Source organism: Phaseolus vulgaris, chromosome 5 (assembly GCF_000499845.2).
Source record: "Phaseolus vulgaris cultivar G19833 chromosome 5, P. vulgaris v2.0, whole genome shotgun sequence".
NCBI classification, from domain to species: Eukaryota; Viridiplantae; Streptophyta; class Magnoliopsida; order Fabales; family Fabaceae; genus Phaseolus; species Phaseolus vulgaris.
The window spans coordinates 39,670,051-39,694,094 of NC_023755.2; the positions used below are offsets into that span (position 1 = coordinate 39,670,051).

The following is a 24,044-nucleotide window of genomic DNA, read 5'->3' on the forward strand; positions in this document are numbered from 1 at the left end:
GCGTATAGAAACGCACTGAAATACTATTTAGTAGGAATCGAGAAGAAAGAGTAAAATTCAAAAAGAATAAACATGTTAATCGAGAAACAACTGTTGTTTAAACTTTTTATTTAAAACTCCGAAGAAAGTTTAAAAATAAATTATTTTTAATAGATTAATCTTTTATAATATAATTTAATTTTATTAATAATTACATTTTGTAAAAAAATAATTAAAATAATGAATAAATGATAATGTTTTATTTTAATAAAATATTAAAATAAAGTACTTTATTTGATAGTAAAATTAAAATTAATTTATTATCATTTTAAAATTTAACTTTTTATATATTAAAATTTAAAATAATTTATTTATTTATTTTAATTTACAATTTATTTTAATTTTGTTTACATTTTTAAAATTTAGTTTTTACATTACATTTTTAAAAATAATAATAATAAAAATAAATTATAAACAATAATAATAAAAATAAAAATAAAAATAAATTATATTTTTTATAATAATTAAAATAAATTTATTAAATAATAATATTAACAGTAATAAAAAATAATTTTAATTTTGATTTGATTTTATAAAAAATACGTATTTATAAAATTTTAATTAACTAAAATTTACACACACAAAATATCTCATGTTTACATATTTAATAATTTTTAAATATAATAGTAAATTTACAAACTTACATTTTTATCAATTAAAAAAATATAATTTCAATCACATCATTCACAAACTTTCATAAACTTTCGACTCTATTTCTTAATCCAAACACCCTAACTTTCTTTACACTTTCTCTTCAAATCATCTAAAATTCACTCCCTCAAATCTACTCCCTAATCCAAACACAACATTAGAGGTATAGAGGAAGAGAGTGCAAAACGTTTGAAGAAGAGAGCGGACACATTTTATTAAAAAATCACGCAAAACATAAATTGAAAAAATCTGAAAAAAAAACTTTGAACATATTCGATTAACCTATCTCTTAAAAACACAATCTAATTGATTAAGCTAAATTTTTCAGCACAATAATCAACTATGTCTTTACTTACAAAATAAACATAATTGAGTATGCTCATATTTACACACATCAGATAATTGATTATGCTTTCAAAGAAACAACACATAATCGATTATGTATTCAACCTAATCGATTATCAACTATTTTGAATGACATAATTGATTAAGTGTTGTGTTTCTTTTAATTGATAATCAATTAGGCATGGTAAAAAATTCACACAATGGCTAACATGAGATTGAAGATGCAATAACAAACTTACTTTCTTTGCACTCTACTAACTCACGAAGTTCTCCAAGGTCACTCAAACAATGCAAAAGTCTGTTTTTTGTTCAAATGCGGTATGTGTTTCACAGAACCATGCTTTATATAATTCATGAATGAACAACATTATGTATGACCTAACAACTTTGGGGCAATGCATTCACTAAGTTCATGGTGGTCAAAGAAATTCCTGTGCCAAAGTCAAAAATATTTGAAATGGAATAACTGTAATGTCTATCGTACATGACACTGGTGCATGACACTAGTGCAATATAAAATCAATTCACTGAAATATTGTGAAAAAAAAAGTGAAAAAAATAGAGGGTACAATGGTATTTCACATACTATGATGTGACTTTCTCCTCACTCATCTATCTTTTCTCTTCAACCTTCAGAAAATCACTCACTCACTCAACTTTTTCTTCCCTCACTCCTTCACTCTTGTCTTTGTCTTGATCCAGATGGAGTAACAACCTCTCATTTTTCCTCAAATAATGTCAGTTCCTAATCCAAACACATTGATAATGAAATATACAATATATTCCTTTAATCTTTCATATAGATATATTATTTATTATTGTAAAAATACACTTATAATAAACTACAAGTATATAACTTAATTATATCATATAAAAATATTTTAAAATGGACCAACTCTATTTTACAATATTCATAGTAAAGAGAACACATAAGTATACTTATATATAAATAAATTTTAAATTTAGATAATAAATTTGGATTTTGTCTGAAATGTTATTAAAGTATTTATTTCATTGAGTGTTTAATATTAAAAAAAAATGGAAATAAAACTCCCATCATGGTTAAAATAAATTAGTAATCAATTAAACAATTTTTTTTAATAAATTGAAAGTATAAATATTACAAGGTATGAAAAAGTTAAGTATGTTTCCATGGAAAAGCATGTTTGTGCAGAGAGAAGCTTAAGAAGCAGGAGGTAGGAGAATGGAATCGGAAGGGGATGAGATGGGTGGCGAGGAAGTGATGAGCGAGGTCCACCTCGGTTGTCCACCTCATTTCACCGGTCCCTTTCTTTCCCTTTTCACCATTTCAATTTCTGGTAACCTAACCCTTCTTCTTCTTCTTCTTCTTCTTCTCCTTTCTCACTCCTCTATCGTTCTTTCACCTCTCTATTTCTTCAATTAGATCTTTCTCGCACCACACACCTTCATCCTTCACAAGACAATCCATTACACGCTAACAATCTCCACCTCGATCAAGACGGTGACCTTCTTCTCCCTCGACGACGCCGCAGTAACTTCTTCACTTCACTACTCTTTCTTTTCTTTCCTTCACTTTTTCTATTTGTATTGAACTTATATAAGTGTTTTTATTTGTTAAAGCAAATACGCCTTCTTCGTGTGATGGCTTTAGCGTCAGAATCCAGCACAACATCACATCGACAATTCCAAATGTTGGCCTGCAGGTAATTCTGATTCATTTCTGATCATTGATGATTTTTTCGTTTTCAATTCTATTCCTGCATTTCTTTGATTTTATTATTTTTAATTTTGATTATTTTGCCCCGAATCGCCTTCAGGTTTGGAAAGCTGAACTGGTATTATCAGATTTTATATTGCATAAAGCATCGTGCTCCTCTGAGCTTCACGGAGTTGTTGCATTAGAACTTGGCGCTGGAACTGGTTTGTTATTTCTCCTTGCTTTTGCAATCAATTCTTTTTTTTTTTTTCTAAACAAAATTGTAAGATCCCCAAATTTTGACTGACTTTTAGTCAGAAGAGCTCGGTAACATGTTGAAACCAAAGACTGATGGTTTAGTGAAATATGCTGTTGGATCCCTCAGTTTTCATTTCTGTCGTATAATAATTAACTATAGTTATGAGATGAGAAATGCTGACGACACACTCTTTAAGACTCTTCTTTTAACACTTTTCTCTGTTATTGAATGAGTTGCATGTTAATCCCACAAATAAATAGGAGGCCAGGTTATATGATGGGGCTAGCATAATAATAGTTCTGCAGCACAGAAACACATTCACTAAGGGATTTAGAGCTAGTTTGAATGAAGATCTCAAAGAAGAGTAATATTAGAAGAAAATAAAATGAATCAAGAATTAGAATGACTCAAACTTGCAAGAGAAAAACTTTTTTAGAATTTATCTCATCTAGCTTCTTCATACACACCTATATTAAACCTACTATACTGGACCACAGAAAAATTGCTGGTATCGTTACAAAAAGTAAAGCAATAAATGTGTTTTTGTTATCCAACTGCGGATTATTTTATAAAACCCTTTGAGTCACTCCTAATGACTGCTTTGATGATCCATGGAGAGGAATAATCAAATCTGACAATTTGAAATGACATCATGTTATTATAAATATATGTTTTTGATTTCAAGTTTTCAATCAGGCTTGGTGGGTTTATTACTTGCACGTGTTGCGAATACAGTGTTCCTAACAGGTATGTGCCTCTTTTTATTTGAGTCCTCAGCTCCTATGAATTATCATGGTGAAAATTTATATTCTTGTATATAAATGGGGATTTTATTGCATAAATGTTACATATAGAGAATTACGAGGATCAGTTTCCATCATTAATAGTAGCAAACTATTATCCGAGGTTGTTTAGTTTTTTTAAATTTTTGTTCATTTAAGGTTGACGATTTTAATGGACAGCTGATGCTTATTATTATGTCAGACTATGGGACTGAAATACTTGACAACTGTGCAAAAAATGTTCAGCTTAATTTTGGATTATTGAACTATCAAGCCAAAATTCATGTACGTGAACTTGATTGGTTCAATCGCTGGCCTCCAAAAGCAAAAATAGAAGAGGCTCCTTGCGCTCAAAAGTAAAGTTAATTATTTTGACGAATAGTCTCCAATAAATAATTGCTTCTTTCTTTTTCTTTTGGGGGTTGAGTTTGAGTCTCTAACTTCTGAAAGGGATTTTTGTATGGCACTAACAATAACCTACCTATGAAGCACCAACGCCTTATAAGACACCCTACATATGTGTGACACTGCATTTAAGTGTCAAATTTAAAACCACTTTTTTTACTGTTCTGACACAATATTAATGGGTACAGACAGGGTGATTTTTCTTTTTTAAAGTTGAATAGTCAGAAACTTAATGTGTACGTTTTTATTTCTCTATTAAACAAACAAACAGCCTATTTCACATGTACATTTTCTCTTTACTTCACATTTACATTTTATCTTTACTGTGTCACTTGAGTTTTTCCTTCTTGATTTAAATTTTTCTTTAGATAAACATGAGTTAGAGGATGTCTTTTTAACAATGTCTTCATATTTTTATAAATCTCGATTCTCAGTTTAAATAATTCATTGTTCAGTATATACATGTCCTACATTATAGAAATTTAGTGTCAGTGTTTCCGTTCTTCATAGACAAACTACTGGTTTAAAATTGTGTATCAGGGGTGCATCACAATCACTTTATGCATCACCCAGCTATTCGTGGACTTCTGGAGAAATTGAAGAAGTAGAGAATGCTTCTTTGCTGTTGGCTGCTGATGTTATTTATAGCGATGAGCTGACTGATGCATTTTTCAGCACCTTAGAGAGATTAATGTCAAGGGGTTCAACAAAGGTATAATCTTTACGGTAGAAAAAGGAAGAGGGGAAGTGCCGATAAGTGTGGAGTATGGGCTGGAAATGTTGCAACCATGATCTGTTTTGAGTTCCCCTTCTGCGCTATCATTTGTTCAATATTAGTTATTTGCCTAATTTATTTGTAGGTGTTATACATGGCGCTGGAAAAGCGCTACAACTTCTCTATGTCAGACCTTGATGTTGTTGCAAATGGATATTCACATTTTCGAAGCTATGTTAGGGATGAGGACGGTAAGCACATAGACATATTTTTAGTGTGCATTAATTCCACCTAATTATTGTGTCAATTTATTTTTAAAGAATTGTTCACTATATGGAATGCTTGATGTATATAATTTATTGCAGAAATTGAAAGTCTTGAGTCTGTAAGCATCTCTAATTTTGTTGGAAAGCGGATAGACATCTCTCAAGTTCCACAGTATGTTGGAGAATATGATAGAGGACGTGATGTTGAGATTTGGCAGATCAAGTACTTAAAATCAAAAACATGAAGCCTCAGTTCAGTTGCTCTTGGGTGAAATTTGGAAGGGCAGGGGCCTTGGCAAAAATAAAAAACAGTAAAGAAAGTTTGTTTTTTAATTTATTGAAAATCATGTTGGAATGCATAGGAAATCACGGCATGAGAACATTTAGAACATTTAGAACATTTAAAAATTACACTTAATTTTTAACTAGTAACTTACATGGCTTTTAACACTGAAAAGGAAAAGAGGGAGATTAAGATCATTGAAGAAAATTAGAAGAGAAGGAGAATTCTCGGTGAAATAATATTTCTAGGAATTTTGTCTTTGATTGAGTTCAAAGACATCATGTGTAGTGAGATAAATTTTTTGTTGTTGACATGTTATAATTCTTTAATTAGTGTCTTTATAGTACTTCTTAGTATTTGCCATATTTGAACAAGAATTTTATTACCATTATTATTATTTTATTTTTGCTTAATTTTGAATTATTAAATTCACAAATTGTAGGTCTGGTTTGAGTTCCTCGGTATTTGGAAGTAACATATAATCTCAACAAATACAGGTCAAATTAGGTGGGTTCACATAAGAGGACAAGGTTATCCAAATGTTTATTTATTTACTATTTTATTTCCAATCAAATTTGATTTAGTATTATTTAAGAGTAATGCATAGAAGTAGTAGTAGTAGCAGCAGCAGATGTAGTGCATTTCAAACTATGGGAATTTACATACTTTTGTGATTCAGTTTTTTTGATGATATTATAAATAATTTATTCATTAAATCAATTGCGATCCCTCTTCGTGGTACATTCCCTCCACTTTATTATTCAGTGTCTGTTGGCTGTCTTCTCTGCTGTTCGGGCACAATTTTTTATTACTGATGAACCATAGATATAACATGTGAGGTTACGCCAGAAAACCAAAAGTTTTCATAATGTGTTTGGTTGGATAGATGTGTTCTTCACGTCAATTTGGAGACTGAAAAAGTGTCACTTTAGTAGGCATGATTTGAGGTTAATTGATTGGAAAGAAAGGAAGAAAAGAGTGGAGCTATGATTTTTTTTAACATGCTGATGAGTGAAAATTGCAACTGTATTTGGTGCCAAACAAGCATAATGCCATAATCATGCATCCATTATAGCCAAGTAGGTTCTGCATTTTTAATTGTTGGTGTTCAATTCTAAACAAAACCTCTCATTTTAGATTCTACAATTATATCTTTGAATATCACCATTTTTTTAATTTTTTGTTTATCTTATCATAACATCAATTATTTATTTATATTTTTTGCTCATTTTTAATTAGTTTATATATATAATTACACACACATATTCATTCTGATGTAAAAAAAAAATTATGAATGCTTTATTAAAATTAATAAAATACATTATAACTTTTTTTTGAAAAAAATCCTAATGGACATTTGTCATAAAATAAAAAATATTTTTAATTTTTTTAAAATTGAGAATAAAAGTAAAAACTTATTAAAATGTATTTGCATGGTGCTTAAAAGAAAAAAATTAAAATTAACATAACAAATCTATATAAATTAAAATAAGACGTCCTAATAACATTTTCTTTAATTGGAGATTATCAACCAATTTTTAGTCTCCTTTTTTTTATCACGTTTTCATTTTATGTTAATATAAGTATTAATATAGATAAATTAATTAAATAATAAATTTACATTTAATGGAAATATTGATAAAATGATAGTATTAACAATATTAATTATAAATATCAGTAATATTAAAAATAGTAATAGTTTTTAAAGTTAAGTAATATTGAAAAATATTTTTTACATTATTTCTTCCCATAAATAAATTATATTTTCTTTTTCTCAACTAACAAACTTCTGTTTCTACTATTTTTTATATATATTTCTCTTAATTTATCGTCAGTCAAAGAATAGTATAAAAATATTTGCATGGTGGAGTAACGTTGATGTGTTCATAACGGATTATAACTTTAATTTTTCAAATAAATAGAAATATATGGGCTGAACATCTCAACATTGTTTAATGCTTGTAATTGATTAAAGATTTGTGTAATCAATTAATATTGATTACTTAATTGATTTTTAATTGATTAGGAAGTTTTAGTCAACTCTCATACATAATCAATTAAAGACTTTGTATTAATTTATAAATATTTATTCATATAAATAAGTATATAAACTTTTATTAATAAATAATTTTTTTAATTTAAAATTTTCAAAATTTTGAGTCATATGTATTTTTTAAATCAATTGATAACACAATTATATTTTTATCATCATAATATGGTTTTAAATAAAAATTATGACTTTTTAATTATATTTTTTAAACATAAATAAATAAATGCATGTATCAAACTTAATATATAAAATTTATTTTTATTTTAATTCAAAATTTTAAAAATAAAAATACTTTAATAAATTAATAAATTACACAATTAAATTATTTTATATTTTAATCACATCAATCATATCATCTATAATTTTTTTTAATTAAATTCATTTTTTCTATATCCAAACAATTTAATTTTTTTCTCTTTTTCTTATACTTTCACTTGCACCCTCATCGAAATCAAACCTAAAAGAATGCAAGGTGAAATTGAATTCCATGGCTGTTTTAAGAATAACATGTTTGAAAAATTCATGGGGGTTACAAATTAATAATGGGATACATGTTTTTTTTTAAAACAAAAGATGATAATAGAGCCCAAAAAAAATAGTATAAATTAATAGTTGTCACACTGTTACTGCTAAACACAACTCAGATGGCATGCTGTAGCTTAACTGGTAATTTAAAATTTGAATTTTTAAAATATAATTAGATTATTTACCTGTGAATTGTAATAAATGTTTATCTTATATAGTTAAAGTTAATGATTAATAAATAAGTAACTTCCATTAACTTTCAACAGTACTATCTTTTAATGATCTTATTTAATTCAAATTTGAATTTAATTAGAAATTTACTGAAGTAAATTTCAAACTTGTTTCAATAACATACACTAAATCTTTTATTAAAATCAATTAATAAGAGTAGGGTACTTTGTTTGCTAATCCCAATTATTTAGTACTTATCTCATTATTAAGAGAACTAATGAAGTAAATAATAGGGGAAAAGTCAATTTTATCCTCCGAATCCCTTCTTCGCTTCTTCACTTTGTCTGCACACATTCGCATTCGCTCATCTCTGTCACTGCTTTTCTCACTTCAACGCATCCTTGTTCCTTTTCATTCCTCTGCAAAATTCAGTTTCTCTCTCTACGAGAAAAGTGCCAATTTCTCTTTCGAATCCTAATTCTGAATCTAAATCTCGCTGAAGGAGATATGATCCGAAGAGGAAACTGAGCAGGAATCGAAGGATTGAAAAATGGGTTGCAACCAATCCAAGATCGAGAACGAGGAAGCGGTGGCGCGATGCAAGGAGCGCAAGCGCTTCATGAAGGACGCCGTCTCCTCCCGCAACGCCTTCGCCGCCGCACACTCCGCCTACGCCACCTGCCTCAAGAACACCGGCGCCGCCCTCGGGGACTTTGCCCAGGGCGAGGTTCAGAACCCTCAATTGCACTCCAACGACAATAACGCCGCCTTTCCAAACCCTCAGCCCTTCGAGATTCCTCTCCCGCCGCCGCCTCTCCCGGACTTCTCCCCCGCGCAGCCCCTCCAGCGGGCCATCAGCATGCCCGAGATGAAGATCAACAAGCCCGACCCCCGCCCCATGCACGAGACCGTTGGCACAATCGTCGAGGAGGACGGCGAGGAAGATAAAGAGTCGGAGAACGAAGGTTCCTTGAGGAAAAGAAGAAGCAACAACAGAGTGAATGGTAATAGAAGAGTGCCGGCAGAAGAAGAACAGGAGCCTCGTCCTCCTATGCCTCCTCCTCCTTCCAAACAACCTGAACCTCGTGATCACATCACTCATCATCATCACCACTCCATGGCTCAGGATACTCAGAGTGGTGCCTGGGAGTACTTTTTCCCTTCCTTTGAGAACATTGCTGGGCCCAGCCTCAATGCTGCCGAAGAAGATGCTGTCGGGAAGGTCCACGATGTTGAGAGGAAGGTGTTCGATGAAAAGCCCAACAGGGTGGTGGAGGAAATTGACGATGAGGTTGTCACGCCTGTGAGGCATGTTGAGGTTCCTGTGCCTGAGCCCGAACCCACGCCCGAGCCTGCCGCTGTGCCCGATGAAATGATGGAGACGCCGGTGGGGAAGGGCGTGAAGTTGAAGCAGACGCCGAGTTCTGTGGAGGGGAAGAGGATTGTGAAACATTCTATGAATCTGCAGCAGATATTTGCTGATCTCGACGACAATTTTCTCAAGGCTTCTGAGGCTGCTCATGATGTTTCAAAGATGCTTGAGGCCACGCGTTTGCACTATCACTCCAATTTTGCTGATAACAAAGGTACTTACTTACTGCTACTCATCTCCTGATTCTCTGTAACCTTGTTTTTATGTTGGGTACTTGTTGCTATGAATAACGAGCTTTTAACTTCTAGTCTTCAGGATTATTATGTGGTAATGGTGTGATAAGGAGGATTACTAGATAGATTCCACCATAGGAGTGGCTAGTATGTTCATTAGAAGGGGGGACGTGGGAGGCAGATTGAGTAATAGTCCTGTTTATTTTGTGATAAACTCATGATGGCATACATCTTTTGTATCGCCATATTGATTTGTATTTATGCAAATGTTTTTTGCTTGTGTATTCTTTTTGCAGGACACATTGATCACTCTGCACGGGTCATGCGAGTTATTACATGGAATCGATCCTTTAAGGGAATACCTAATGTGGATGATGGGAAGGATGATTTTGACTCAGATGAGCATGAGACGCATGCCACCATCTTGGACAAGTTGTTAGCGTGGGAGAAGAAACTTTATGACGAAGTCAAGGTAAGTTGACTGAGGCAAATATTATGTGATAGGAGTTTTACTTGGATTATTTTTCTATTTGAATTTTAACAATTTTCTTTCACAGTCATGAATCTCTGAACATGTCAATGTGTGTGCGTGTGTATTTGTTAAATATCTATATTTTTCTTTCTGCTCATCCTTTTTCTAATGCCTTGTCTTTGCTTAGTTCTGGGTTAAATATTTAGATACACATTTTTTGTTCTAATTCTTAATTTGTCTATGTTCTTTTATAGGCTGGTGAACTGATGAAATTTGAGTACCAAAGGAAAGTTGCGGCACTTAATAAACTGAAGAAAAGAGGCACCAACTCTGAAGCACTGGAGAAAGCAAAAGCAGTTGTCAGTCATTTGCATACAAGATACATTGTAGATATGCAATCCTTGGATTCAACAGTCTCAGAGATTAACCGTTTACGTGATGAACAGTTGTATCCAAGACTTGTTCAGCTTGTTGATGGGTGAGTTGTAATTTAGAAATTATTATTTGTAATTATAGAAGGCTAGTCTTTTAATCTCAAAGAAATTCTTCTCTTTTTTGTTTTTACAATTCATATTTTTGGCATACGTCTTCTTGAGTATACAGTAATGTTTCTACTCAAATGAATGATTATTGCATATTTCTTGCAGAGAAGCTTTTTTTTGTTACCGTAATCCAAATAATACATTAGCCTGGATCACTATGGGTGCACAAACTCATCCTCATGCATAATATGACACATATAAGCTTCTATGCTAATATTGATGGCTTTTTATGGACTGTAGGATTGCTGAAATGTGGAAATTAATGCTAGAGTACCATGAGAAGCAATCAGATACTGTGAAATTGCTGAAAATGTTGGACATTTCCCAGTCTCCTAAGCAAACAAGCGACCACCATCATGACCGAACATACCAGCTACTGCTTGTTGTGCAACAGTGGCATTCACAATTTGAAATGCTTGCCAACCATCAAAAGGGATACATAATGGCCCTGAACACTTGGTTAAAATTAAATCTTATTCCTATTGAAAGCAGCTTAAAGGAAAAGGTTTCTTCACCTCCAAGGGTTAGAAGTACGCCCATCCAAGGCCTTCTCCTTGCATGGAATGACCGTCTAGAAAAACTTCCTGATGAGCTTGCTAAGACAAATATAGGAAACTTTGTTGCTGTGATAGATACTATTTTCCACCAGCAAGCAGATGAAATCACTATGAAGAGGAAATGTGAGGATACGCGAAAGGAGCTATCCCGCAAAACAAGGCAATTTGAAGATTGGTATAACAAGTATATGCAAAAGAAAATACCAGATGAATACAATCCAGATACAGCAGAAGACAGTAACGGTCCTGATGAGGCTGTTACAGAGAGGCAGGTTGCAGTTGAACAAGTGAAAAAGAGATTAGAAGATGAGGAAGAAGCCTATGCACGGCAATGCCTCCAAGTGAGGCAAAAAACTTTGGGAAGTCTCAAAAATCTCATGCCAGATCTCTTTAGGGCTATGTCAGATTTTTCTCTTGAATGTTCAAAAATGTACAGTGAATTGAGGTCTATATCACAGAACCTAGGCCAGAGCTCATCATGAGCTTGGTTGCTCATATTTTTTCTGGGTAAAGTATTTTTTCTTGGTTTTGTTATATGATTTGAGATCTCTGGGTTGGGGATGAGTCCTCCAGATTGCACATGACATCTTTAAATAAACAGCATTTGAATTTTCATATCATTGCAGACAATATATTTGAATGGATTCATGTTCCTTTATTGTAAACATTTCATGATCCATGTTTTGTTCAGTTGCATATTTGTAATTAATGTCAATCCCCTCAAACAGATTCAAAGTACTGTACATACTACTGACTGATAGATTATGTACAATTTACATTTATAAACGTGCTTCTGGCCAAAAAAATTATTAGTTTATGAAATCCAATTCTATAATACAATGGCCTTATACTGTACCTCTTGATCAATATCAATCTCATGTCATTTTTATTATAATAGTAAATATTGTTATTCTCATTTTAGCTGAGCATCTAAAGGTCTTTCGCTGTAGAACTGAGGATGCGATCTTATATATACAGTGCAGATTCATCTGCGAAACCATGCTACATTATCTATAAATAAAACTTCTGTAGTAAATGATTTTTTTTATATCTGATAACTAAACTTTGCCTCCTAATTAACTCAAGCATCATAAATTGATGTGTGATAAACTACTGATTTTGTGTTTGTTACAATTACTTAATGAGTAATTTAATATTTGATTTGATATGGCATTCGTCTTATTTTGTCATAGCGACCCTTAAATGTAGTCTAGACTGTACAATTTAATTTTAAATAAAACAATTTTTAAATTTTTAAAAAATATAGGGTGTAAAAAATACCACGGAGGTACATAAAAAAAAGAGACAAGGGAACGACTTCCTGATCAAATTTGAGATGCTCAGGTGAAACAATAAAGATGTCTTCGAATAAGGAGATGCAGATCAAAATAGATTTATGGATTTTCTTTTTTCAGAACACGCTTTTAAATTTTATTTTAGAATTTATTTTTTGTATTTTGGAATTACTTTTCTGAATTAAAATTTTGATTTTTCAATTTTATTCCAAAATTTCATTTTAGAAACACAAAATCTACTCCATATTTGTTTTTCCAAAATATATTTCTTTAATTTCATATATTTCAGAATGAAAAGCAATTCCGGAAATTTTATGATGTATCGAGTGTATGTAATAATTTATATAGTGCCAAAAGAAAAAGAAATTGAATCAGACAGTCCATGGAGAGACTTGGCGCATGCAGTGAACTAAGCTATAGTTAATATAATAAAGTGTTAATTTCTTTTTATGTTAGAATTTACAAAAAGAGCTTTTTAATTTTTTTAAACCAAACATTGATTTAAATGTGTATTTAGACCAGTGTTTCACAAAATTGATTTTGAGTGAATTTTTGAAAAGTAATTTGATTCTATAAAATTATTTTTGATGAAAAAAATATATCTTCATATTTTTATTCTAAAAGTAATAAATCTCAATATTATTTTTGTGGTTCAAATTAAAAACTATTTAAAGTTTTTCAAACTCAACCAGTTCTCTTTAAGCTTTGATCAATTATACACAAGCAATGCATCAATGCTTTGAATACAGAAAAATACCATCCAAGTTAGAAGGAGATTATATACTCACAGGAACAAGAATCAGAAGTAAATTATGTTCAAATATTCAATCGTGAGTGCATAACAAAAGAACAATGTCAAAGGTACCTTGGAACATTCTGTGATTTGATTACATAGGAATATCATGCTGAGCAACAAAAATAAATTCTCCCTCTATCTTGTACATTGCTGTTCAAATTCATTCCAGTAGGCTTTGGTGGTAAAGCTCTAGCTAATCTTTTTGCTGAATTCATCAGATAGAAACAACTTAATACACCTGCTATATTCCTTTAAACTGACACACACACCTATGGTCAATTTGGTGTGGAGGTGAAAATTTGTGGATAAGCTTTATCAGTAAAATAGTATTGCAATCTTGTCCATAAAATTTCAAATCAGTTTTCTCCACACCAAAAGCTAACCATTTGATGAAAATGACTGAATTTGCTAGAGTGTTTTGAAGATGTTCAGAAAATACCTATCTCATAAAAAAGCTCATTGATGTTCTCTGCAGTCTTAGCAGATGTTTCCATGTAGAACATTCCATTCTCTTGAGCAAATTGCTCTCCTACCTGCAATGGTTTAATTTACTCAAACGAGTCACAAGGTAAGAACACAAGCAAAGAGGGAACTGTTGCAGTTACACTAACTCTGGTCCTTATAAGAAATAAATAATGAAGATAATGCTGAGAAATGAACTTTCTCTTCCATAATTTCAAATGGAGAGGTGGAAAAAATGAAAACAGAGTTGGGTGAAATTTGAGAAGAGTATTGATATGTTGAGAACCATACACCATATTACAACTGGAAAGAAAAACAACTTTTTGCTGAAATGGAGCAAATTATGAAATTATATTGGTCAAATCACAGTTATAAATTGGTGTTTTTCAATTTACAGTTGTCGAAGTATCAATTTCCAATTTACAAACATAAAAACTGAGTATTCCTGTGTATTTTTCATCATTTTTCTATTCCAAGTCAAAAGAAAGGAGAAGGGTATGAGGATGATCTCAACACTACCTCAGCTTCAACCTCTCTCTTTGGCTCCAAGTCAGATTTGTTTCCTACTAATGCCATCACCCCCTTCTGATTTCCTACATGAAGTAGATAGGTTTTACTGTAGCGATTAGTGACATTGGAATTAATGAAAATAGTCTATTGATTAATGTCCAAAGACAAATAAGAGTAGGTGGTGATTGAGGATAGTGGCTTTATTTCCAACTTCTTTACTCCTTAGGAAAAACTTGAATTGCAGCAACAAGAAAAATGAAAAAATATATAGCATTTGTTTATTTCCTGAATTTGAAGCATTACCGTGTGTTTGCAATTCCTGAACCCATTTTTTTGCTCGAACAAATGTATCCTGGAATAGAAGATCATAACAGACAAAAAGTTTTACGATTCATTCAAGTGCACTAAAAGAAATAGAACTTTCATGATAGAGAAACTTCCGAAGTATCAGTTACTAATGTAGTATTCAGTATTAACGTATAGCGCAGAATATAGATTTTTTTTGGGGCAGAGTATTACAATTATAAGTGTGTTATCTTATCAGTTTATGCAGTAACTTAAAACAAAATTGCAGTAAAGCCAAATGTTGCTGGGCTTGCAATGTCACAGCACAAGTTTCAGTGTATCTATCCACTGGTAAACCATAGTAGAGCTTTCAAAATTAGCAAATTGAATACTTACAACGCTTGAGATGTCATAGACAACAATTGCTGCTGCTGCGCCACGGTAGTACATAGGAGCCAAACTATGATATCGTTCCTGTCCTGCTGTGTCCCATATATCAAACTTCACAGTTGCTTCAGATAATGATAATATTTGGGTGAAAAAAGCAGCTCCTATTGTTGGTTCCTGTGCCAGATTAATTTTATTAAGCTTTCTAAACTGTTTTCTTACCATTCTGGGGGTACAGTACAGTGATGTGAGAATGAAGAAATCAGATTTCAAATTTCAATTAATGCAATAAAATGAAAGCAAATTAACCTGGTTAGGAAAGAATTGGCCTTTCACAAATCTCAATGCTAAACTGGTCTTTCCAGTTCCCATGTCTCCAAGAAGTACCTACAATCAAAAAGGGCATTTTATATGAATCTCTATGTTCGATCTACATGAACATAGTTATAAAAGAGTACTATATTGAATAGTTCATAAGATGTTGATATATAAACATGTTAGTTGTTTTTTTTTTAAATACTATGTACCAAATTGAAAATTTGGCCTGATTACATTAAGAAATTCTTATGTGCTATCTTGATCTTCTCTGCCTGTTTCTATTCCATATTTAATAACGATCTATTCATCTGATTGTTATATCTGACAAGAACAAATGTTTGATACAGCAAGGATCATGCAATATACAGTAGAACTCTTGGGAACAAGAAAAATAAAATTAAGAACAAGGTAAGACATACCCACCAGCTTGGCTTGAATGATCTTGTTCCCTGGCCTTGCCATACTGCAAGTTAGGTAGGTTGAAGAAAAGGAAGCAAATTGTAGAAGCTGCAGAAAAGGAAGCAAATTGTAGAAGCTGCAGAAAAAGAGAGTTATGTGATTAAAGAGAGTAATAGCTAAATTTCTCACATGAAACTTTGCCATCAACACAACCTGTGACTAGTTGACTGGTAGTTTTGTCTAGCGTTGACTGTTAGTTTGTTGAATATGCTCTAAATGTCAGCAATAATCCACACATATTCTAATTTCCTGCTGTTCTTATTCTCTTCAATAATCCATACACGAGACCTCAAATACCTGATGCATCAAGTCAGTCCAAAAGCAATAATTTCAACTGGATGCTTCAGCCATATCTGTTCCTTTTAAAAATGCATCATCTTCAACATGGTTTTGCTTGCTTTGAATGTCAAATTAATTACACGTTAAGGAAAATAGCAGCAACATATTCTAGAACCAAGGTGAAAATTCTAAACCCTACAGTACCTATAGCACACAAACTTTTAAAATGTAGACAACAAAACCGAAATAAAAATAGTGTAGAACAACAAATATATTAAATTATTAAAGATATTTGATAAACTTATATATTATAGTTTTTTGAACTGAAAAATATGTTGCAATCTAAAATGAAAGAGTTGAAGGAGAAGTAAAAAGATGGTGAAAAGGGTAAATCCAAGTTAAGTGTACTTGAAGCATAAGAAAAATGATGAAGGAAGAAGAAAAGGTAGCATTCACAGACAAAATAGGAAAGCGCGCCACAATTTCCCAAACACCACACCTAAGTTAAATTATTATTCATATTCTTGAATTCTTCATATTCTATTCTGCAATCACATTATTATTACACACACACAGTGTTTAAAGAGAAACCATGCGAATCTCAAAACCTTCCTTCTGCGCCCTCCTCCTTCACAAACCCTACCACCATCAAAACCTCGTCGTTTTATCGCGGCGGCGTGTTATCTCGTGCGCGGTGAGTATGGCGCTGCTCGTGACCACTCTCTACGTCTTGTGGCCGTCAGGTCCAGATCTGAAGATCGTGGGGCTGAAGCTGCGGCGGATAAAGGTGCACCCGGTGCCGCCGATCACCGTGGACATCTCCATGCTGCTGACGCTGCGGGTGCGCAACGCCGACGTGTACTTCATGGACTTGGGTGCCGTGAACGTGGCAGTGGCGTACAGAGGGAAAATGCTGGGGCACGTGAGGTCGAGGGAGGTGCACGTGAGGGCGAGGGGATCTTCCCACGTGGAGGCTGACGTGGAATTTGCCGGCATAAGTGTTCTTCCTGAGCTAGTGCTGCTTCTGGAGGACGTGGCCAAAGGTATCGTACCCTTTGACACAGTTAGCCACACTAGTGGCCAACTCGGCCTTTTCTTCTTTCACTTCCCCATGAAGGTAACTTTTTCTACTACCACTAACCAACTTATATTAAAATCTGTAACTAAAAATCAAGCTCCTTCACCAAATAAAATGTTTTATAGGTTGGAGATCTCACGTGGACTAGAGATTAGAGTCTTTCATTGTATATAAGTGGGTGCAAACCTCAACTCTATGAACCGGTTTTATGGGGTTGAATTAGGCTTAAAGTCCACTTTGTAACATAGTATCAGAGTCATTTTGAATCTATCCTGTGTTGAACCTATCATATCACTCCCTATCGGACCGCTATCGATTTTATGGGGTTGAGTTAGGCTATAACATTATTTATAGAAGTTATGAGACTTGGACACTTCTCATAAGCTTTATAAATGGTGTGTCTGTAGTACGATACTTCTAGTACACATTTTAGTGAAATGTCTAATTTCAATTTTTGTGAACTATTTTTACTTGGAATTTGGTGATGCTGCTGTATGTAACACATAACATCCGACAGGCAAAACTATCGTGTGAGGTTCTGGTGAGTATTGTAAACCAGACTATTATTCGTCAACATTGTCTCCACCAGGTAATTTTGATTAGCTTTTTTACACTTTTAATGTGGGGTAATGTTTGTTGATTAACTTTTCACTTTACAATGAATATATATGTTTATGATTTCGTTGTACTGAATGAATATCTTTATGATTTGACTTCAGTGACCACACAGGGTCCCCAGAAGAGTCCAAAAATGTTAGCCCCACTATATGTGTATACATCTACTCAAATTTATATAGGTGTATTGTGGGGGTGAGGCCAGTATAATGCATAACAGTATGATTATCTTAAAAGATTAGCAGCTGAAGCACAAATGTGTACTCCTTAATCATTGTTGTAACAGTGGCTAAACATCACTCATGATGGAACTAATTATGCTGACATCCTTATATATATATCAGTAAATTTTGATTTTGTAACATGATACTGTAATAACATTTTGATTTGGTTTGGAGTAGTTCTTTTGGCTTTTTGAGGCCATTTTTTTGTGTTAATGGGACCAGAAGATAAAACAGTAAAATGAGTAGAACTGTGTTGTGTTGGGGGAAGGACTTAGGGTGGTGACAGTAGAACTGTCTAAAAGTGAAGAAGGAATTGATAGGACCAAAGGAACTGTTGTTGCTTCAGTTACGGACAGTAAAATGCAGGGACTATCAATGTCTGGTTCGTTAGGTAACATAACTTTTAGTTTATCTTAAACAAAGTTTTTAACAAAAAAAAAAAAAAACTAGGGAAAGTATTAGGAGACTCGAACAAGTGTATACACTTGTAGGATATGTATCGATGAAATGTCTAATTAAAAAAAATATTTATTGAATTTCTTATCATTTTAAAATAGAAAAATGCATTAATTTTTTAAAAAATCAAATTTATTATATAAATTTTTATTATAATTACAAAAATAAGGAACAAATACTTTTAAATCAATGAGAAACATCTTTCTATTAAAAAAATAAACATATTTGTGCACGTAAATCTTGTCAATTTTGTCTCTGTATTTTATATTTTAGAGATTCTAAATAGTTGTATTTTATATTTTAGAAATTGTACATACTTTTATATTAGAATTAAGTAATATGTATTTTATTATTTTTTTTAAAAAAATCTTACTTGTTAGTTGAGGTGATGACAAATAGAAAATAAAAAAATAAGAGATAAAAAATGGATAAAACTAAAACAGTGAATAATTTAAAATTATTTTACGAGAAAGATAAAATAAGTAAAAAGAAAAAAAGGATGTCCAGTTATTTATTTATTTAGAAAAAATATTTTTTAAGTTAAACAATTGTCTCTAAAAACGATGAACTTTTTTGATATAATATCAATATCATTATATAATTGGTTTCATTTTTTAGTATATTGAATTAAGTAATGTAAATATAATTTAAAATATTAATGCATGATTAGATAAAATAAATAATTTTTTTAGTTATTAATTAATATAGACACTAAATTTTTATTTATTTAGGGCACGAAATTATATCCATGGTCCTAAGCCTAGAACTAGAGTTTTATAGGATATTATTTACATAAAAATTAAAATATTAGGGCTTAGATAAAATTTTGAATCATTACAAAAATAAATATTTTTCTCTCTTGAAAGTATCATCGACCAAATATAATATTAGTACAAAAAAGTTTTAAAAATAGTGTAACACATTGAATCCATAAAAAATAATTAAGATATCAATTAATAATTGAACTTAAATACAACAATGCACAAGACATATTAATAGTAAAAATACGTAATCATTTCACACTTTTAGACAGAAAATAGTTTTATCTTATAATTATATCCTTAGTCTCTAAAAATGTAGTCTTAATTAATTATCCACCAAATAAGTTTCAGTGTCTTATAACCAATACATGAGAGTTTGTTTCAAATATTAGTTATTATTCTTCTTCTAAATTTTTTGCATTAAATCATTCTTTTATTATTAAAGTGTAAAAAAAAACTTTATCATATGCATAAATTTATTGCAAAAAGATTATCCACCTTCTTTATTTCAAATGGGAAAAATCATTTTTCATATAAAAGAAATACATTGATTTAAACTATCATAATAAATATAAACAATAAGCACATTCAACATCTTGATCAAATTTAATGTTTTAAAATTAATTCCATTAAATAAACATTTAATGATTTAAAAATAATGTGATTAAATAAACACTTTAACCACATTTTATAATGGTTTAAAATGAAATTCATTGAAAGCAACATATATATTATTGAGTATTATAATTAATGGCAGCAAAGGAAACGCACAGTACACAAATATTATAGTGACAGAGCAATTTGAGAAAAGTCATAAATTGAAATTTCAGTTTCTGACAGAACCAAAGAATTTTTTGATTTTGCAAGATCGCATTGCATCATTCCATACCCTTTATTTGCATCCCTTCCCATTATAAGTTCTTGCTGTTCTTTCCCTGTCCATGCACTTCAAATCAAACCACATTTTATGCTTTCAATTTTCTCTGGTTTTTTTCACCATGATGATGAACCTTCAAAATTCTCACTCTGTTGATGCCAAAAACAACACAAGTTGGTCAACTTATTATGTCACAATTTTCTGCACACCATTTGTTTGTGTGGATAATTTGATGACAAGATTGAAGATACCAGGGTGGAGAACATTTTGGAGGAAGATCAAGAGGGAAAAGAGGAGGCTATTCAGTGCTTCTTCACCTGCAGTTCATGCTCAATACGATCCCAATTCCTACTCACACAACTTCGATGATGGCTTTTCCAACGACCCTGATAACCTTTCTCGCTCATTTTCAGCTCGATTTGCAGTCCCCTCTAAGATCTTTGACAAGAATCAAATACTGTGCCCTGCTGATAAATTGTGAGAGAAAATGGTGTAGCTTTTAGTTCTTTTGCTCTCAGTTTTACTTTTCATATCAACATGATGCAGTTGTACAAATTTTTGGATGTTATGCAAGTGATGCTCTTGAAATGTTTCACTTCTTTTTTTCTCTGGTCTGCTTTTCCTCTTCATGGTGGTATAATTGATCAAATTTCTTTCCAATAGGCCAATTTTGAGCCAGGTTGCTGTCAATCCAAGTTCATCAACCTCTCATTGAACAAGTAATCAGAAATTCTTTAGTTGTTTTGCTGAAAACATTGCACCATTACCAATAATTAAAATTTGGGGTACCAAAACTGAGTTTAGGACATATTTATATAATTACAGTTTTCAGAGAATGATCTGATAATGATTTGATGGTTTATGACATAATGAGACACTAAGTTGAACAAATCTTATAAAAAACTTTGGAGAATATTAAATTGTTTCTTTTCATCTTACAAGAGGCTTGTGGTTGAGGATTCTTGGTAGTGTAATCTTGCAAACAATGACAAAATAGAATATCACTAATCTTGCACAAAATCCCTCTATTGCTGATTATTATGCATAAAGGTTTTGTACTAGCTAAGCTTTATGGTTCACTATGTCTGGCAAAGTAGCATAGCAGAAACTACAGGACCCATGTGCGTTGAACATGGACTTGTTTTATTCAAAAACCCTTCCCTTGTCTCTCGGTTATTTCCTTGAGTTTTTTTCCCTTCTTTTTGCCTGGCCTTTCTTCTTCTGCTACAAATAAACAGCATCAAACATTTTGAATTGTTACTACTTGAGTTAATGTTGGAAAGTAGAGCAGAAAGTATTGGAGAGGGTAAAAAACAAAAGAAAACAAATAGAGATAGCAAAAGTTGTTGGTGCATTTGTTTTCTGCTATGTTTTCTTTTATCACACCATAGATATCACGATCAGCTAAAGGTTTCAGACTTTGCAGCGTGGCTCGTGGAATTTAATGATTGTCCTTGTGTTTTCATACCTTGCTACACATATTTTGGACCAAACTGTCCAATGCAATTATTAATGCCTGCACACTACACTGCAAGGCTCCAAATTAGTGACAGAACTTCACTTGGATGCTCCATTAACCACTGTACTTAAGAATCAAGTCATGCTTCCACACAGTTTCAGAGCAATTGTTTGTTCCTATCTTTCTACTGTGCTTCTAATTGGCAAATTCAGTAGATTAGGTGCAAGAAAATCACACAACTGCTACATATTTATGGCTACCAACACAAATGCTACATATCAACCTTGCTATTTTGGATCACATGTGACTATATATGGCAGCTTGGGAAACTCATCCTCCACCAAAAATACAAAAGTTGGCAGCACCACCAAAATTAACACCATTCCTCACATTGCTGAAATAAGACCCAACTTTAGCCACCTACTCTACTAGCCTTGTGACCACTCTCTTCCTCACTTCAACCAAACTTTCACGGTTGTGTGTCATTGTTGAATAAGTTAAAACACATCGATTTCAAAAATGAATTTGTCCTACATTTGAGTATTAATGTGTTTGAAGAACAATATGTAAGAAAGAAGATACATGTAACTATTACCTTAATGTTATTGACTTAATGTTTTGGATTGAGAGTGATGTATCAAATTTTTTATATAAAATGTTCATGGTTCGTTAGTGTAGAATCACCTGACTTTTTTTTATATAAAAAATTTAATAATATAAAAATTGAAATATTGAGAATAAAAGTGATATACATTAAGTCTATTTTGTTATACATTGTTTTGGTTCTACATTAAATCTCTTTACTTAGCTGTATTAATATATTATTATCTAAATTGGCAAATTTTACATCCACCTCCATACCTTCCTCCTGTACCTTCATACTTTTTTAAGTTCCCATAATATTTTTCTAAGTATGGTGGAGAATGTGATGTTGTATTTTTTATTTTCAAGTGATGGTGGTTGTTTGTGGTGACGGGTGGTAAACATCGGTAATTGAAATAAGTTTTGTGGTGTTTTTAGTAGTGCTGGTTATGCTTTCGTTCGCTTTTTAAAAAAAAAATATAAGGCACAAAACTCAGGAAAAAAAAACCCAATAAGGTGCAAAAAAAATATTTACTTATAAAGATTGAATACATGGAATCTTCTAGTTAACCCTCTCACTCACGCTCAATTGATGAAATTAATCTCTCAAATGCTGCAACTAGAGAAAAATCGAAATGCCTCAACTGGAAGGCATGTATGAGACTGAAAAGGAAGTATGTGGTGTGAAAGGTTATTTAAAAAGATAAGGGTATATTTCATTTTAGATTATTTAAAAATGTTAAAACTTTCTTTTCACAATATAATTAATATAGAAGTGTTTTAAGGAGTTATGGAGGTGAAGAATTTTTTTGCCTAAATTGTATGATAAGATATACTCACTGTTGTGGTAGAAAATAAATTAAGAGACCAAAAGATTAGACTGAAAATATTTTAAGGATAATAATAGGAACAAGAATAAATAAATAATAGGAACAAACGAATTAACAAAATAATAGGAACAAGAATAAATAAATAGTTCTTTCAGAAACTTAAATCAAAATTTTATAACCTTTCTGATACGTAATCCTTAAAAAAATGATTACATAATCAAAACAAAAGTGAGTCACGTATTGAAGATCTTAAACTTATGTAAACACTAACTATTTATATTGTCCTATGAATATTAAGTAAATTTATTATATTATACATGTTATTTCAAGTAAATATTTCATACCTTACATTCTTTATTGAAATCGCGTTCTACTAAAGTTAAATCTAGTTTATAATTATTAATTTATATTTGAATACTTTAAGGATTATTTATATTTTTATGTTATAAGTATTGTTGTTACCTCATAAAAATTTAAGAAATTTCAAAATTCTTAATTTTGAGGGTTTTTTGAAAGACAAATTCAATCCAATAAAATTACTTAGGTTTGGCTAAAAATTAGACTAAATTCAACCTAACCTCAGTTACACTCCTAATAGTTTGTTTAAGGAAATGTAGAATTAGTTCAAAATATTTCTGACTAAAAGTACTGTTCTTGATCATTTGTGATAAACAGAAAATTTCAACAATTTCCCTTGCTTAAAATACTAATAATACACTTCAATACAAACGCACACACAAAAAAAGATTTTCTATAACAATTGACTATACCAAAAAGGAAAAAAAATAAAATTGCATTTATATGTTTTTATAAATTTTTTTATAATAAAGAAAATAGTTTGTGATAAAATCATATTTGGATTTTTCTGTGATAAAAGCATATATGGATTTTTCTTCTTATATTTTATCAGTACATTTAAAAATAAAATTAAGGGTATAACCTTCCCTTGCTTCCGCCTCTATGAAATAGGGCCACACGAGCCCAAAGTTTCCTTTTTAATAATATAATAATTTTCTTTAACTTTAA

General features: G+C 31.5%; 5 protein-coding genes across 11 annotated transcripts; 4 read left to right on the forward strand and 1 right to left on the reverse strand.

Moving 5' to 3' along the window:
- Positions 1–2,173: 2,173 nt before the first annotated feature.
- LOC137835959 (uncharacterized) lies at positions 2,174–6,141 on the forward strand. 2 transcript variants are annotated; one of them, XR_011085173.1, is made up of 10 exons: positions 2,174–2,354; positions 2,441–2,548; positions 2,638–2,720; positions 2,835–2,937; positions 3,669–3,719; positions 3,957–4,110; positions 4,700–4,871; positions 5,020–5,125; positions 5,240–5,451; positions 5,866–6,141. XR_011085173.1 is itself a non-coding variant. In XM_068644728.1 (9 exons), the coding sequence occupies exons 1-9, from the start codon at positions 2,240–2,242 to the stop codon at positions 5,383–5,385; spliced, it is 1,038 nt and encodes a 345-aa protein (XP_068500829.1). In that variant the 5' UTR covers positions 2,174–2,239; the 3' UTR covers positions 5,386–5,769. The 2 variants fall into 2 exon arrangements, 1 of the variants encoding a protein (XP_068500829.1); XM_068644728.1 differs by lacking the exon at positions 5,866–6,141 and having other exon boundaries at positions 5,240–5,769.
- Positions 6,142–8,450: 2,309 nt separating this feature from the next.
- LOC137835960 (protein ALTERED PHOSPHATE STARVATION RESPONSE 1-like) lies at positions 8,451–12,012 on the forward strand. The gene is made up of 4 exons (XM_068644729.1): positions 8,451–9,755; positions 10,071–10,246; positions 10,501–10,724; positions 11,029–12,012. Exons 1-4 carry the CDS (start codon positions 8,720–8,722, stop codon positions 11,825–11,827), a joined length of 2,235 nt encoding a protein of 744 aa, XP_068500830.1. The 5' UTR covers positions 8,451–8,719; the 3' UTR covers positions 11,828–12,012.
- Positions 12,013–13,421: 1,409 nt separating this feature from the next.
- LOC137835964 (ras-related protein RABF2b-like) lies at positions 13,422–16,880 on the reverse strand. Of its 6 annotated transcripts, XM_068644746.1 has the most exons (9): positions 16,745–16,880; positions 16,011–16,154; positions 15,818–15,905; positions 15,390–15,467; positions 15,090–15,257; positions 14,712–14,760; positions 14,418–14,491; positions 13,876–13,969; positions 13,422–13,641 (listed from the first exon to the last, which is right to left on the reverse strand). In XM_068644746.1, the coding sequence occupies exons 4-9, from the start codon at positions 15,450–15,452 to the stop codon at positions 13,541–13,543; spliced, it is 549 nt and encodes a 182-aa protein (XP_068500847.1). In that variant the 5' UTR covers positions 15,453–15,467; positions 15,818–15,905; positions 16,011–16,154; positions 16,745–16,880; the 3' UTR covers positions 13,422–13,540. The 6 variants fall into 6 exon arrangements, with proteins under 6 accessions (XP_068500847.1, XP_068500843.1, XP_068500845.1 ...); XM_068644742.1 differs by lacking the exon at positions 16,745–16,880 and having other exon boundaries at positions 15,822–15,933; positions 16,011–16,506; XM_068644744.1 differs by lacking the exon at positions 16,745–16,880 and having other exon boundaries at positions 15,818–15,933; positions 16,011–16,506.
- LOC137835965 (uncharacterized) lies at positions 16,729–18,256 on the forward strand. Its single transcript, XM_068644747.1, has 3 exons — positions 16,729–17,253; positions 17,732–17,803; positions 17,934–18,256. The coding sequence occupies exons 1-3, from the start codon at positions 16,729–16,731 to the stop codon at positions 17,934–17,936; spliced, it is 600 nt and encodes a 199-aa protein (XP_068500848.1). The 3' UTR covers positions 17,937–18,256.
- Positions 18,257–20,268: 2,012 nt separating this feature from the next.
- On the forward strand, positions 20,269–20,628 carry LOC137834435 (uncharacterized). Its single transcript, XM_068642490.1, has one exon. The coding sequence runs from the start codon at positions 20,269–20,271 to the stop codon at positions 20,626–20,628; it is 360 nt and encodes a 119-aa protein (XP_068498591.1).
- Positions 20,629–24,044: the final 3,416 nt, after the last annotated feature.

Bases quoted from the DNA above. Each gene is read 5' to 3' on its own strand.
- LOC137835959 (XM_068644728.1), top strand. From the start codon at position 2,240: ATGGAATCGGAAGGGGATGAGATGGGTGGCGAGGAAGTGATGAGCGAG. The intron at 2,721-2,834 runs GTAATTCTGATT...AATCGCCTTCAG, and splicing joins TTCCAAATGTTGGCCTGCAG to GTTTGGAAAGCTGAACTGGT. The intron at 4,111-4,699 runs GTAAAGTTAATT...ATTGTGTATCAG, and splicing joins GAGGCTCCTTGCGCTCAAAA to GGGTGCATCACAATCACTTT.
- LOC137835960 (XM_068644729.1), top strand. From the start codon at position 8,720: ATGGGTTGCAACCAATCCAAGATCGAGAACGAGGAAGCGGTGGCGCGA. The intron at 9,756-10,070 runs GTACTTACTTAC...TTCTTTTTGCAG, and splicing joins CAATTTTGCTGATAACAAAG to GACACATTGATCACTCTGCA. The intron at 10,247-10,500 runs GTAAGTTGACTG...GTTCTTTTATAG, and splicing joins AACTTTATGACGAAGTCAAG to GCTGGTGAACTGATGAAATT.
- LOC137835964 (XM_068644741.1), bottom strand. The intron at 15,258-15,389 runs GTTAATTTGCTT...AATCTGGCACAG, and splicing joins GCCAATTCTTTCCTAACCAG to GAACCAACAATAGGAGCTGC. The intron at 14,761-15,089 runs GTAAGTATTCAA...CTTCTATTCCAG, and splicing joins TCTATGACATCTCAAGCGTT to GATACATTTGTTCGAGCAAA.
- LOC137835965 (XM_068644747.1), top strand. From the start codon at position 16,729: ATGCGAATCTCAAAACCTTCCTTCTGCGCCCTCCTCCTTCACAAACCC. The intron at 17,254-17,731 runs GTAACTTTTTCT...AACATCCGACAG, and splicing joins TCTTTCACTTCCCCATGAAG to GCAAAACTATCGTGTGAGGT.
- LOC137834435 (XM_068642490.1), top strand. From the start codon at position 20,269: ATGATGATGAACCTTCAAAATTCTCACTCTGTTGATGCCAAAAACAAC.